Raw genomic sequence first — 13671 nt, 5'->3', positions numbered from 1 at the left:
GGGGCTCCATGCCATCCATCGCACCATACTCGGCAAGCATCTCGCGATCCGTGTTCGCCATCTCTTTGGAAAAGGCCGCCACGAGCTGTGCGTGGGTGGACGCGATCTGGACTTGGATGGGCTTCGTCGTCGCAAGGTATGCGGCGGAGGAACGGACGGCTGGTCGAACGCTCTCGGCGATTGCCAACTCTTCGGCCGTGGGTTGCTGACCGTTGTCGGAGAAGATTCGTTTGATTTGTGCGGTGAGTGCCAGCAGCTGGGCGTGGGCGGCCACGACATAGTCGTGGGCGGCCTCCATCAGGGCTAAGGCCGCCGCTGCGGAACGGACTGCTGCGGTGCCGCTCTCGCCAGTTGCTATCCCCGAGGCAGATGTTGCTGCCGCCACCTGAGAAGCAACATCGACCGTTTGGGCTGCCTTTGCCACCCGGTCGCAGATTGCGGGCGCGCTCATGCACCTTGTTAGCACGCGCATGGCAGCTGCGGCCGCGCTCTCGCCGGAGTGGGCCACCGAAGTTGCCTTCACGACGCGGGTCCACGTGCCCATCTTTCAACAACAACGATTGAACAGTGAAATGATGTTTGGGGAGCAAGCTAGTGTGCTTGAGACGCCAACTGTGGACTGTAGCCGATGCACCTTCTCGTGTAAGCCATAGGCGTACTATACACCGACGGTGCTCCAGGATATTTTGTGCCTGATCTCACACGGTTGCTGATAATAAACTGTGTGCGATCTACTTGATTTTTCATCTTGATTTGAATTACATAATGGGGTCACAGCGGCAATGGACGGTGTTTGAATTGCTAGACCTTTTATCTGGAGTGAACATGCAATTATATGTGTGTCGTAAAAGAATTGGAATTATTCAGGGATCGTTTTAACATTTTATACATTAAATTGGTTTTCTAGCCATTTCAGGTGCACAACTCAAAATTAAACGACATGCACATGCTCGAGTGCATATAAATTGGTTGAAAAATCAAATATGTGTCCTTGGGTGCATGCTTAGGTCCCATGCAAGAAATGGGAATGAATTTGAAACACCAGGGCACCGTTGATTGCCAGCAAAACATTGAGATTCCTAGTTTTTAAATTCTAGTAAATCCAAAACTCGTTTGAAATTCATGAAACTCGCCATGCTATCATGGAGCGGCATCAACATGCCGTGGTAAAAATTTTGTCCCATTTGGGGCAGGTTTGGGTATATGCTTCCCACAAACTGGAGCTTCTCACAAGAAGCATGATGGTTTTCGGTAGGGAACGTCCCACTTTTGGGGACGAAGCGATATCCATTGCCTCTTATTGCTTTCAATTTTTTTCTCGTGTCAACATAGAACAACAGGAGTGTTGTGTGAATTTTTGTGATTTTTCGGGGTTCGTTTGGACATTTTTATGCATTAACTGAGTTTTCAATGCATTTATGTGCATAATTCAAAACTGAACTACATGCACATGCTCCAGTCCATATAAATTGGTTGAAAAATCAAAGTTGTGTCCTTGGGTGCATGCTAAGGTCCCATGCAAGAAGTGGGAATGAATTTCAAACACCAGGGCACCGTTGATTGCCGGCAAAACATTGAGATGTCTGGTTTTTAAATTTTAGTAAATCCAATACTCATCTAAAATTCATGTAACTCGGCATGTTATCATGGAGCAGCATCAACAATGCCGTGGTAAAAAATTTGTCCCATTTGGGGCAGGTTTTGGTATATGCTTCCCACAAACCCGAGCTTCTTGCAACAAGCACGATGGTTTTCGGTAGGGACCGTCCCACCTTTTGGGACGAAATGATATCCATTGCCTCTTATTGGTTTCAATTTTTTTCTCATGTCAACATAGAACAACAGGAGTGTTGTGTGAATTCTTATGATTTTTCGGGGTTCGTTTGGATATTTTTATGCATTAATCTAGTTTTCAATGCATTTATGTGCATAGTTCAAAATTGAACTACATGCACATGCTCCAGTGCATGTAAATTGGTTGAAAAATCAAATCTGTGTCCTTGGGTGCATGCTTAGGTCCCATGCAAGAAATGAGATTGAATTTGAAACACCAGGGCGCCATTGATTGCCGGCAAAACTTTGAGATCCTCGTTTTTTAATTCTTGTAAATCCAAAACTGGTCCGAAATTCATGAAACATGGCATGCTATCATGGAGCGGCATCAACACGCCGTGGTAAATTTTTTGTCCCATTTGGGGTAGGTTTGGGTATATGCTTCTCACAAACCGGAGCTTCTCACAACAAGCATGATGGGTTTCGGTAGGGAACGTCCCACCTTTGGGGACAAAACGATATCCATTTCCTCTTATTGCTTTCAAATTTTTTCTCGTGTCAACATAGAACAACAGGAGTGTTGTGTGAATTTTTGTGTTTTTTCGGGGTTCATTTGGACATTTTTATGCATCAACTGAGCTTTCAATGCATTTATGTGCATAATTCAAATTTGAACTACATGCACATGCTCCAGCGTATATAAATTGGTTGAAAAATCAAATCTCTGTCCTTGGGTGCATGCTTAGGTCCCATGCAAGAAATGGGAATAAATTTCAAGCACCAGGGCACCATTGATTGCCGGCAAAACATTGAGATGCCTGGTTTTTAAGTTCTAGTAAATCCAAAACTCGTCTGAAATTCATGAAACTTGGCATGCCATCATGGAATGGCACCCGACATGCTGTGGTATTTTCCGTGTCCATTTTGAGAGAAGGCGCACTCGAATAATGACAGCCAACAAAGGCATTTTGAAAAAATAGCTGCCACTATAATATCTCAAACATTTGTATAATTCAAACCGTGTGCGTTCTGTTAACCATTCATGTGACGCCACGTGTCTTGGTTTTAATGGCTGTAGGAGGTGTCGTGCGGACAACTGCTTGACCTTGACTGAATGGGAGGCGTGCGAGCGCCGTCCGGTGCGCAGGCTGACCATGAGGCGTACAAGCTGATCTCGAATGCGTAGGCTCACCGGTAAGCGTGCGAGCTGTATGCTGCATAGGCTTGCTGGGAAGCGAGCCCTTTGACTTCCATGGCCGCCCGCCTTGCTCGCATCCTCTCCATTACTAGCGCCCAAGCCGCAGTTTAATTTGGTTTTTAAATATAGAACACCCGTATGCAAACCGACAGCTTCCCCAGGAAGCCAAGAGAAAATGTGCCGAGCAGGATTTCTGCAGCTCTTGATCGCAAACAATTTAGATAGAACACCCGTATGCAAAGTGAGAGCAGCGCATGATTTGTGCATCCCTTCAACGCAAACGGTTGTTTTGGATGACCCGTGTGCACAAATCATGCGCTGCTAAAAATATGCAGCTAAAAATCACTAGCACTATCTAATTTTTGCAACTAAAATTCAGTAATTAAGCATATATTTCATTCATAGATTAAGCAGCCGTTCTTAATTTATACAAACAGTTCAACTCGACAGCTGAACCGACCAAACTTTTCCCCAATTGTTGCCATCCACGTACTGAAATAGCTAGTTCAACTATATATACTAGCGAATTTTAAGTACGTTGTACAGTTCCACCACATCTATAGTCAGATGAACTGAACAAAACATCCCCTACATACTACTAATACTACTACTACTGCTACTAGTTCCGGTTGCCTCTCCTCTGCCGAGCGAACTCACTAAGAGGCGGCGGAGGAGGAGCCTACCGACGAGATGGGCAACCGCAATACGGTGCCTGCCGCTGTTGCAGCTTCAGCGACGCTCACCTCGAACGCCCTCTGCCGCTCCGGACGACCCCTCTCGAAGCGGTGGTTCTCCTCATAGATCTTCTGATTCCTTGCCTTTGCGGAGGCATGTGCCGCGGCCACGGCGGCGGTAAGGCTCTTTGCATGCTCGACGAGGCGCTCCTCCTCCTCCCGCAGTAACTCGGTGTAGCACGCAAGGTCGTTGACGCACGTGCGAGCATCCACCTCCGCCTCCCGCCTTCGGGCGACGGTGGCAGAGCGGGTGATGACCTCGGCGGTCGACAGTGGGCTGGCGACCACGTGGCCGACGACGGGGTTGCGGCCACGACCACCACCTCCCGCCTTCGGGCCGTGGTGACGGAATGGGTGATGGCCACAGTGGGGTGGCGGCCACGACGGCAACCTCCCGCCTTCGGGCCACAGCGGCGTAGCGGGCGATGGCCCTGGCTTTCGTCGGTGGTGTGGCGGCAACGGCGGCCGGCAACAGCCGCCGATGGGCACCGGCGGCAGAGCGTGTGGTGGATGTTCCGCGCACACCCAACAGGGACGCCACGCGCACTACACTACGCCGGGGACTGCGCCGCCGCCACGGTGTAGCCTCCCAGCTGGAGCTGTCCTCTGATGACGGCAGAGTGCCTGAGCGACGAGATAAGCTACAATGAGGGATGGGAAAATGCAACGCAGGACTCGCCGGCCGTGAGGTTTTTATAACAGGCCGGTAAGCATTGGGATTTTGGCGGATTTCACCGAGTCGGGCGGGAAGCTTGCCCGGGAACCTGCGAGGTTGCGCGGGAATGGGCTCACCGACGATTCATTGGCACCACCGTTTGGCCAAAAGAACGCCCCCGTGCGCTGCACAAGCTTGCGCTGTAAGCCGTCAGTTGCAGCAGGGTGACAAGACGTGCGAGAGGAAGACGAAAGGCCACGTACACATACGATTAATAAAAAAACGTTTGTGATTTAATTACCTACTATACCACCGTCCTGGTTTATAAGTATGATTTAACTAATAAAATACGAATGCATGCCGCCAAAGATTATATAGTTGGTTTTGTATTTGAACATAGTTTCCAGTTATATAATTTTTTATAACATGCATTAAAATTTTGTTGGTTAAATTTGAGCGCAAAGTATGGAACAGAATATAAAGGAGACTGTAGACTAGACGGAGGTGGTAGCACACGGCCGCTCTCTACGCAGCGACGCAACTGTCTGCCAGCTTGTAGGCGGCCATTTCCTGCGTGTTCAAATGCTCTTTGCGTGTCGTTGCTTGCGGTTCAGACGGCCTCGGCGGGCTCTGCTCGCGTCCCGCCGCGCGCGCTCTGCTCTCTCGTCCCTCTGGGTGCTCTGCCCTTGTCCCTCCACGTGCGCTGCCAGTGTTTGGGACCGGCGCATGATCACGCACGTTCGTGTGCAAGCAGTTGCGCCGGGCGCGGCGCGACGATGCAGTCACGTGCTGCAAAAACTGCCATGCGAACGCACCGAGAATCCACGCCCGAGAATCCACGCCGCCCGACCCCCTTTTATTCCTGCAGCCATTTAGCTTCATCTCTCGTCTCACCCGACACAATATGCACACCCACGAGGAGACATACAGAGAGGACATCCAGCGGTTCCAATGGCGCTCCCCGTGGCTCCAATGGCGCTCCCAGCGGCCGTTCACGACAACGGCGGGCGGTTCACCGCGCATCACGCACCCACGTGAGGGGGAAGGCCCTCTCGGTGGTGTAAACAAACGATCCGATCTCGGTGGAGAGCTCCATCCAAACTATGGAGCAGTTCCTTGCCGAGGACAAGTACCGAGTGGTCGGCTTCGACCTCGAGTACACCATCGGTCGTGCCGGGTATGATCAGAAGGTTGTCGTTGCCCAGTTGTGTGTGTGACATGACGTTCTCGTCTACCACTACCACCTTGACACAAGGCCTTGCGAGCGTTTCTCCAGTTTATCAACACCTCCGACTACAGTTTCGCTACGGTGGGCACCACCAACGATGAAAAAGCGCTCAAGGTTCGGACTTGAAATGCCCGAATCTTGTCAACATCCAGCACCACTACAAGGTCTGGGGCAGCGACAAAAACAAACTGAACTCCCTGGTTGACCTCGCCTTGGCCATCATCGACCCCTACTACGCGAAGATGAAGGAAGAGAGCAATAAGGACAAGAACGCCTGGCACAGTGTGTGGCATGAGAGACTGGATGAACAACATGTCAAGTACGCGGCCATGGACGCATACACAAGCTACGAGATGTACAGGCGGATCGTTGACATGACGAACTATCTTCTTCCTGACCCAGAAGAGGGATCGAGCCACATAGCAGTGGTGGGAGCGTCACAAGAAGTAGATGACTAAATGATCGTTTCTCCTACTTTAGAATGCATGCAATTATTTTTTGAGGTGTGTGCAAATGATCTGTCTAGTCACTTATGTAATTGGATGTTTATTTCAGTTATATATATACACTAGTAGAAAAAGGGTCAAATGTGAAGCACATTAGTCCCGGTTTGTAACAGAACCGGCACTAATGTGACCAATAGTACCGATTCGTGGCGGAGATCAATAGTACCGGTTCGTGGCGAACCTTGGCATGAACCGGTACTAAAGGGATGGTGGCAGGCTGGCGTCAGGCCGGGGCCCCATGAGCCCCTTTAGCCCCGGTTTGTGACACAAACCGGTACTAAAGGGCTAACCTTTAGTACCGGTTCGTGCCATGAACCGGTACTAAAGAGGCTGTGGCCCCACCAGCACCTTCAGTACCGGTTCGTGGCATGAACCGGTTCATGGCATTCCTTTTCCACCTGTTTTTTAGTCCCACCTTGCCAAGCGAGAGGCACTCCCAGTGGTTTATAAGTCCTGAGTGTATAGACGTTGAAGGAGAGGCGCAATGCTCACCTACATGTTGTTTAGCTTCAGGCCTTGAGGAAGTAGTGTAGACTCCATGGAGCAAACTGCACGGAGCAAACTGCTGTAGTTTGCTCCGTGGAGTCTACACTACTTCCTCAAGGCCTGAAGATAAGCAACATGCAGGTGAGCATTACGCCTTTTAATAACTTATATTAACTCTGGACTTTTTGTGCCTTAATTAGCTATTTTTAATGCATTTACTGATTTGTTTTGAGCTAAATGACCCTGAAATTGAAAAGCACTACAAATGAACTCGGAAAAGGTTGAAAGTTGGCATGGTATCATCTTTTCAGCCACATAGCATGTGCAAAAAAGTAGAGAGGGTTACGGAAAAAACTGGATGCACTTCGTGTACAAACTGGACAATCTCTTTCGAAGTATGAGGATTTCGGACGAAAACTCATCTGTTACACAGGCAATTCAAAATTTTAATAACTTATTACAACTCCGGACTTTTTTGCGTTCAGCATGCACAAATCAAAGCCACATCATCAACTTTCAACCCTTTCTGACATTATTTGCTATTTTTAATGCATTTACTGATTTGTTTTGAGCTTAATGACCCTGAAATTGAAAAGCACTACAAATGAACTCGGAGAAAGGTTGAAAGTTGGCATGGTATCATCATTTCACCCGCATAGCATGTGCAAAAAAGTAGAGAGGGTTACGGAAAAAACTGGATGCACTTCGTGTACAAACTGGACAATCTCTTTCGAAGTATCAGGCTTTCAAACGAAAACTCATCTGTTACACCGGCAATTCAAAATTTTAATAACTTATTACATCTCCGGACTTTTTTGCGTTCAGCATGCACAATTCAAAGCCACATTATCAACTTTCAACCCTTTCTGATATTATATGCTATTTTTAATGCATTTACTGATTTGTTTTGAGCTAAATGACCCTGAAATTGAAAAGCACTACAAATGAACTCGGAGAAAGGTTGAAAGTTGACATGGTATCATCATTTCACCCACATAGCATGTGCAAAAAGTAGAGAGGGTTACGAAAAAACTGGATGCACTTCGTGTACAAAATGGACAATCTCTTTCGAAGTATATCAGGGTTTCAGACGAAAACACACTAATATTAAACATAAGAAAAAAGAATCACTGAAAAATCTATTTTTAAAGTTAAGTTATTCACAAACTAGTGATTCACACAAATTTCAAATTATTCAAAATTTAAACTATTCAAATTTGAAAACTACCGGCACTAACAGAAAGTTTGTAATCTTTTGTACCTAAAGCAAAATATTCCCAAAGAAGCTGTAAATACAGCAAAAAACAACTCAAAAATAAATAAAACAAAATAAATAAAGAAGAAAAGAAAAAAAGAAGGAAAAAACTAAATGCAAAAACACCCGCCTACTGGGCCACAGCGGCCTGCATACGACTTGAAACCCAAATTCTAGTTGGGCCAGGATGCATGCCCGCAAGCCCAGTAGGCCCAACAGGGCATCGTAGAAGAGGTAGGCCCAGAAGGCCTGCTTAAGAGAGGAGCTCGAGAGAGCTACCGCACTGGGGCTTATAAACCAGTGCGGTCGCCCCTCGGCTAGGGAGGTGGGACTAAACTTGCCGCACCGCACCTGGCCCAGCGCACCCCCTTTAGTACCGGGTCGTGGTTGCAACCAGTACTAAAGGGGGGGTCTTTAGTACCGGTTGGAGCCTTGACACGGTACTAAAGGCCTCCCCTTCCGCCGCTTGGCCTGGCCAAAACAGACTTTAGTACCGGTTGGTGGCTCCAACCGGTACTAAAGGTCCATCCTATATAAGAAAACATTTCAAAAAATTTAGTTTCTCATCTCCCACTTCTCTCTGCCGCCACCCCGTCCCGCGCCGTCGCCGTCCCCGGCCCGTCCTGCGCCGCCGCCGTCCCCGTGGCACCGCCGCCCCGTCCCGCGCCGTCGCCGTCCCCATCCCCGCGTCGTCCCCGTCCCCGCGCCGTCGTCGTCCCGCGCCTTCGCCATCGCCTCGACCTCGCCTGCGCGCGCTGTCTCGCCCTCGCCGCCCCCACCGCGCGCCGTCGGCCCCGCCGCCCCTCGTTGCCGTCACCCCCGTCGGCCATACGCCGCCGCCCCAGCTCATACACACACACACACACACACACACAGAGAGAGACACACACACATATTTTTTTATTTATTTTCTGTTTTCTGTTTTTTAGATTAATGCATGTCAAATTGTTAATTAGATGAATTACCTAGATAAGAATGTTAGAATGTTAGATCGAATTAGATTTGAACTAGTTGAATTAATATATATAACTAGTTTATTTTTAGTAAGAAAATTAATAGAACTAGTTTATTTTTAGTAAGAAATTTTAGGTATCTGAGATTTGATGATCTAATTAAAATATTACTATATAGAACTAGCTTCTTTATTTTAGTAAGAAAATTAATAGAACTAGTTGAATTAGTTGAATTAATTGAACTAGTAAGTGTTTAATGTTTCACCTATATGAACATAGGAAATGTCGTCTGACGATGAAAAAGATTTCATTATGTGCGAATACTGTGAAGACCAGCGCAACCTGTGCGACAGAAATTTCCTTGTTGATGATAGGCGCTTCAGCATCAAGCTGGATGAGACCTTCGAAGTGGATACAATAAGTCACAACGACAAGTCATTTTTCGTAATTAAACATGACTTATGCTTCATTTGCTTCAACTTATAATTTTAAATTTTCACTATTCTACTAGCGCATCCCCTGCCATGCAAGAATTTTTGTCTTGGATAAGATAGGTTTCAGTGCTCTGGAAACTATGGAGGTAAAGAGAGGTTACCTGAAGACCGAGCATGGTTATACTTTCAACGTCAAATTATACAATGCAGACACATACACCTATTTTGAATGCAAAACTTGGCAAGCACTATGCAAGGCTTATGCATTTGAGCCTGATATGGTTATCACCTTTGATATTCGTTCGGAAGATGATATTGAAGGTAATAGAGACATCTGGGTCGATGTGCAGATGCCTCCAGTTCTACCATTATGTGAGTTTCTCAACCATATTTACGTCTTCGATATTGTTTATTCAAAAATAGTTGACTACTAATTTCTATTGACAGCTTATTTCCATTCAAGCAAACATGTCCGGCGCTTGGTAGACAGGACCCTCCACTGTCCCGGGGCTAAACTAAACTGCGAGGAGATAAGTCATTATGTTTCATGGCATGAGGATCTTGATGCTGTCAAGAGAAATAATTTTCCTGAATTTGAAAATCTTAGTACTCAAAACCTGCGACCAATAGTGATCGTATTGAACTACGGTCACATCTATTTAGGAAAGATGGTAAAAAATTTACTATTTGTCCTCAGTGCATCTTTTGCATACATTATTTTCCAACCTAAACTTTCATTGCTAAGTATATTAATTACTATACGATGTTTTTCAACAAGGACTCCCGATGACAGTTGTGCCTCAGTGGATCGAGACTAAAGGTCGCATGTCAATGGTTAGCTTACGACCAAGACTTCCTACGTTGCACATGAGTGCATTTAGGATTTCTAAAAGCGATGAATGCTTAATAGTGAATGATTGGAGCAAAATTGTTAACGATCGCAGAGAAGTACTAGGGGGCAGCAATCAGAAGCGCAGCTCACGATTAGGAGATAAGTTCATCTGCATGCTCCAATATGATGAATCAGGAGAGCTATAAATGTTCTATGCTATTTTACCTGAGAGAGAGCAGCATGAGTGATTAGCTAGGCCATGCTCTTAGTACTTGTCCTCTCATGTCCGTGTTCTTCGTCCTGAACTTAATCTCAAAGACTGATTTGCTTTTGTGGTGTTATGAACTCATATAATATCATGACCATGTTGAACTCGATGATATCTTTGCTTCCTATATCATTTATAAAAGAAACCGCAGATCAGTTTCAACTGGATGGATTCTAGCTAAGTGATCATGTATATGCCATATCCATATTACTTGATCACCTGCCATATCCATATTACTTGATCACTTAGGTGATCAAGTAATATGGATATGGCATATACATGATCACTTAGCTAGGATCCACATGCATCCTGTCGAAACTAATCTGCGGTACTTTCACCTAATGATTTAACAACTCATTATAATGTAAAACAACCACTAAGGAAAAACAAAAAATAAAGCCAAAACCGCCCAAACATTTAGTACCGGTTGGTGTTACCAACCGGTACTAATTGTCTACCCGCACCCGGGCCTGGCTCCTGCCACGTGGTGGCACTTTAGCGCCGGTTCGTGCCGAATCGGTACTAAAGGGGGGACCTTTATTCCCCACCCTTTAGTGCCGGTTAAGGAACCGGCACTAAAGGCCATTACGTATCGGGACTAAAGCCCGGTTCTGCACTAGTGATATATATATATATATATATATATATATATATATATATATATATATATACATATACATGTTATTCTACTGTAGACAGAGCAATTCACACGACTTATTAGCAGCAATCGTCTGTGTTATTATTGGTGTTCGCACACATTTCTGATTACGGACCTGTTTGCCGCGTATCACACACCTCTTGTTCAGATGAACTGTTTCCATTGTTTTGCCTAGTCACACACAGTTCATCCTAGCGAACCGTATGTTGTATATCGCACACGCCTTCATCTGGCTACCCATTTCTTCTGTTCCTCCTCATCCCAAACAGTTAATTGAGCTGAACCGTATGCCCTGCATCGCACATGCAACGAAATTCTGGACCGTGTTTGATGCATCCGTCATCGCAAACGTTTTGCACCTTTTTACGGTTTTTTTTACACCACCGTTTGCGATTATGGCATGGCACATAGTTTCGTCGAAGGGTCTCTGATTGTAGTGTCGCGTTTGGACCATCCTGCAATAGTGTATGTTGTACCACTTCGATGATGATGATGAGACATTCCTTTTTCATATAGTTTCAGTGTATGTGTATGTTGTAATTGTAAAAAGCTATAAAAGTACGAATACAACAAAAAATACTAGCAGTAGCGTGGGGTTTTGGAGTAGTAGCAGCGCTGCCTTACCAGTAGAGTTGGTTGTATGGGTATGCTACTAGTATTAGAAGTAGCGATGGACAGAGGCGCGCTACTACTACATATAGGTAGTTGTAGCGCTGGGTCAAACAAGCACTACTGCTAAAAAGTAGTTGTAGCGCCGTTGCAGTAGCGCGCCTGCCCGCGCAACGAATAGCAAAAAAACCAGCGCTACTAGTAAGGTTTTTCCTAGTAGTGATGGAACGCTAGGTATGGGAGGCGTGGGGTGGAGTATAAGATATATGCCATGAAAAGCTTTGTATTTATAGGGGATTCTCTAAAAACTGACCACAAGGAAATATTGGGAATTTGGGATCTCACGAAGAGGTAGTTTTAGATCACGTAATGTTTTTTTAGCAAGTTTTTTTTTGAGATTTTTTTTAGCAAGTTTAGATCAGCAATCTCAACCATGAAGCATTTGGGCTTGTTGTGATTTCTTATACGGGCCTATTATAATGGGATGAGCCCATTTTAAATGAGAACATGAGAAAGGAAAGCGAGGACTCCAACAGGCGGGACGAGCCCTGTCCCAATTATTTAGGACGGGCATGCGCGAGAGCGCTTCATCCTCACAACCACGACTCTCCAAAAACAGTTCCTCTGCCTCTGCGTCCTCTCGATTCCCTCTTCCTCTGCGTCGTCCACTCTCCCAACAATCTGGCTTCTGGAACGGTGAGTTCTCCTTCCTGTCAATTTTGTTATTAGTTCTCCAGTAGCAGCACATACGATGGCTTTCTTCCTGTCAATTTATTGTTCTCCTGCTTCTTTATTTTGTGCGCATAGATTCATCTGCCTGCAACATGTAGTCCATTGCCTTATGAGAATTTTGCACACAGATTGCAACATCTAGTCCGTTGTCTTGTCAATTTCTTGTTTTTCTTCTGCTTCTTTAGTTTATACACATAGATTCATCTCCATGGGCGATGAACGATTCATAGATACATGTTCATTCTTGATTGTTGATGCAGTTGTTTAGATAAATATTTCAAGAGCGTAAATTTTGATTGTTAATTCGCATATACTCCCTCTGGAAGGAAATATAACAACTTTTGGTTCACTACTTTAGTGATTTCTTTATAGAGGGAGTACATGTTTAGTTTAAATTGTTCATGCACTTTTTTACATAAACTTTCAATAGCGCCAGAATTACTATACTATCTGTCTTCATATTCATCTCGGCTTATTGTTATCATGTTATTGTCTTGCTTCATGTCTTATACTGGTTTCATCAATTATAGTCCTTTGGCATGGAGTTCGTGAAAGATTATGCTGTCAGGGTAGATGGAAATACCGATATTTTTGTGAAGTACACGAACAAGGCTAGGTGTGTTGAGTACTGCATTCACAGATTCAAATACTGGCTGTAGAACGACGACCAAAAGATAGTTGCACTGGATGTGGAATTCACCTGGCCTCGTGGTCCGACACATATGGTTGCCATGGTCCAGTTATGCATTAGCATCTACGTCCTCGTGTACCACATAGGCCTTGCTGATGAGCACTGCGGCCTGCTTGTCGCCATCTTGCTCGACGAGGAGTACACCTTTGTTGGGGTGGACATCAACAATGACCAGAAAAAACTCAAGCGCGTTGGTCTGGTGGTACGAAACTTTGTGGATATCCAGAATATGTGGAGAGTGCCTGATCCAGTGACGATTAAGCAAAAGTATGGCTTGGCTGACTACGCTAGTTCCATCATCCACCACGGCTACAACAAGATGAAAGATGCTATCACAGAAGATGACAACCATATATGGGCAGAAGCACCCTTGCCCTTGAAGAACATCTATTATGCTTCCAGGGACGCGTAAACCACCTAAGATGTATGCATGCGCTTGGTGAACTTCCAGAAGGGGTTCGAGAGTAAGTGCCAGCATCTCGCCAAACCATCTAGGCGGTTCAGGAAGTCCGGAAGGAAGAATGAATCAACCTAAATTTTTTCTTCTATTTATCTAGCTGACGGTCTATAAACTTTATTATACTGCTAGTAAGTCGTAAGTTCAAATTTCCTGCAAGTTGAATCATCCTTTATTCTAGCTGTCTTGCCTAATTTGATCC

At 45.6% G+C, this 13671-nt stretch overlaps 1 protein-coding gene across 1 annotated transcript; it reads left to right on the top strand.

The window, feature by feature from the left end:
* The first annotated feature begins 12860 nt into the window (after positions 1–12860).
* LOC141042629 (uncharacterized) lies at positions 12861–13424 on the top strand. Its single transcript, XM_073511479.1, has 2 exons — positions 12861–12890; positions 12981–13424. The coding sequence occupies exons 1-2, from the start codon at positions 12861–12863 to the stop codon at positions 13422–13424; spliced, it is 474 nt and encodes a 157-aa protein (XP_073367580.1).
* The last annotated feature ends 247 nt before the right edge of the window (positions 13425–13671 follow it).

This window comes from Aegilops tauschii, chromosome 3 (assembly GCF_002575655.3).
Source record: "Aegilops tauschii subsp. strangulata cultivar AL8/78 chromosome 3, Aet v6.0, whole genome shotgun sequence".
Lineage (NCBI taxonomy): Eukaryota > Viridiplantae > Streptophyta > Magnoliopsida > Poales > Poaceae > Aegilops > Aegilops tauschii.
The sequence above is the reverse complement of the archived record's forward strand: the minus strand, read 5'-3'. Positions and strand labels throughout refer to the sequence as shown.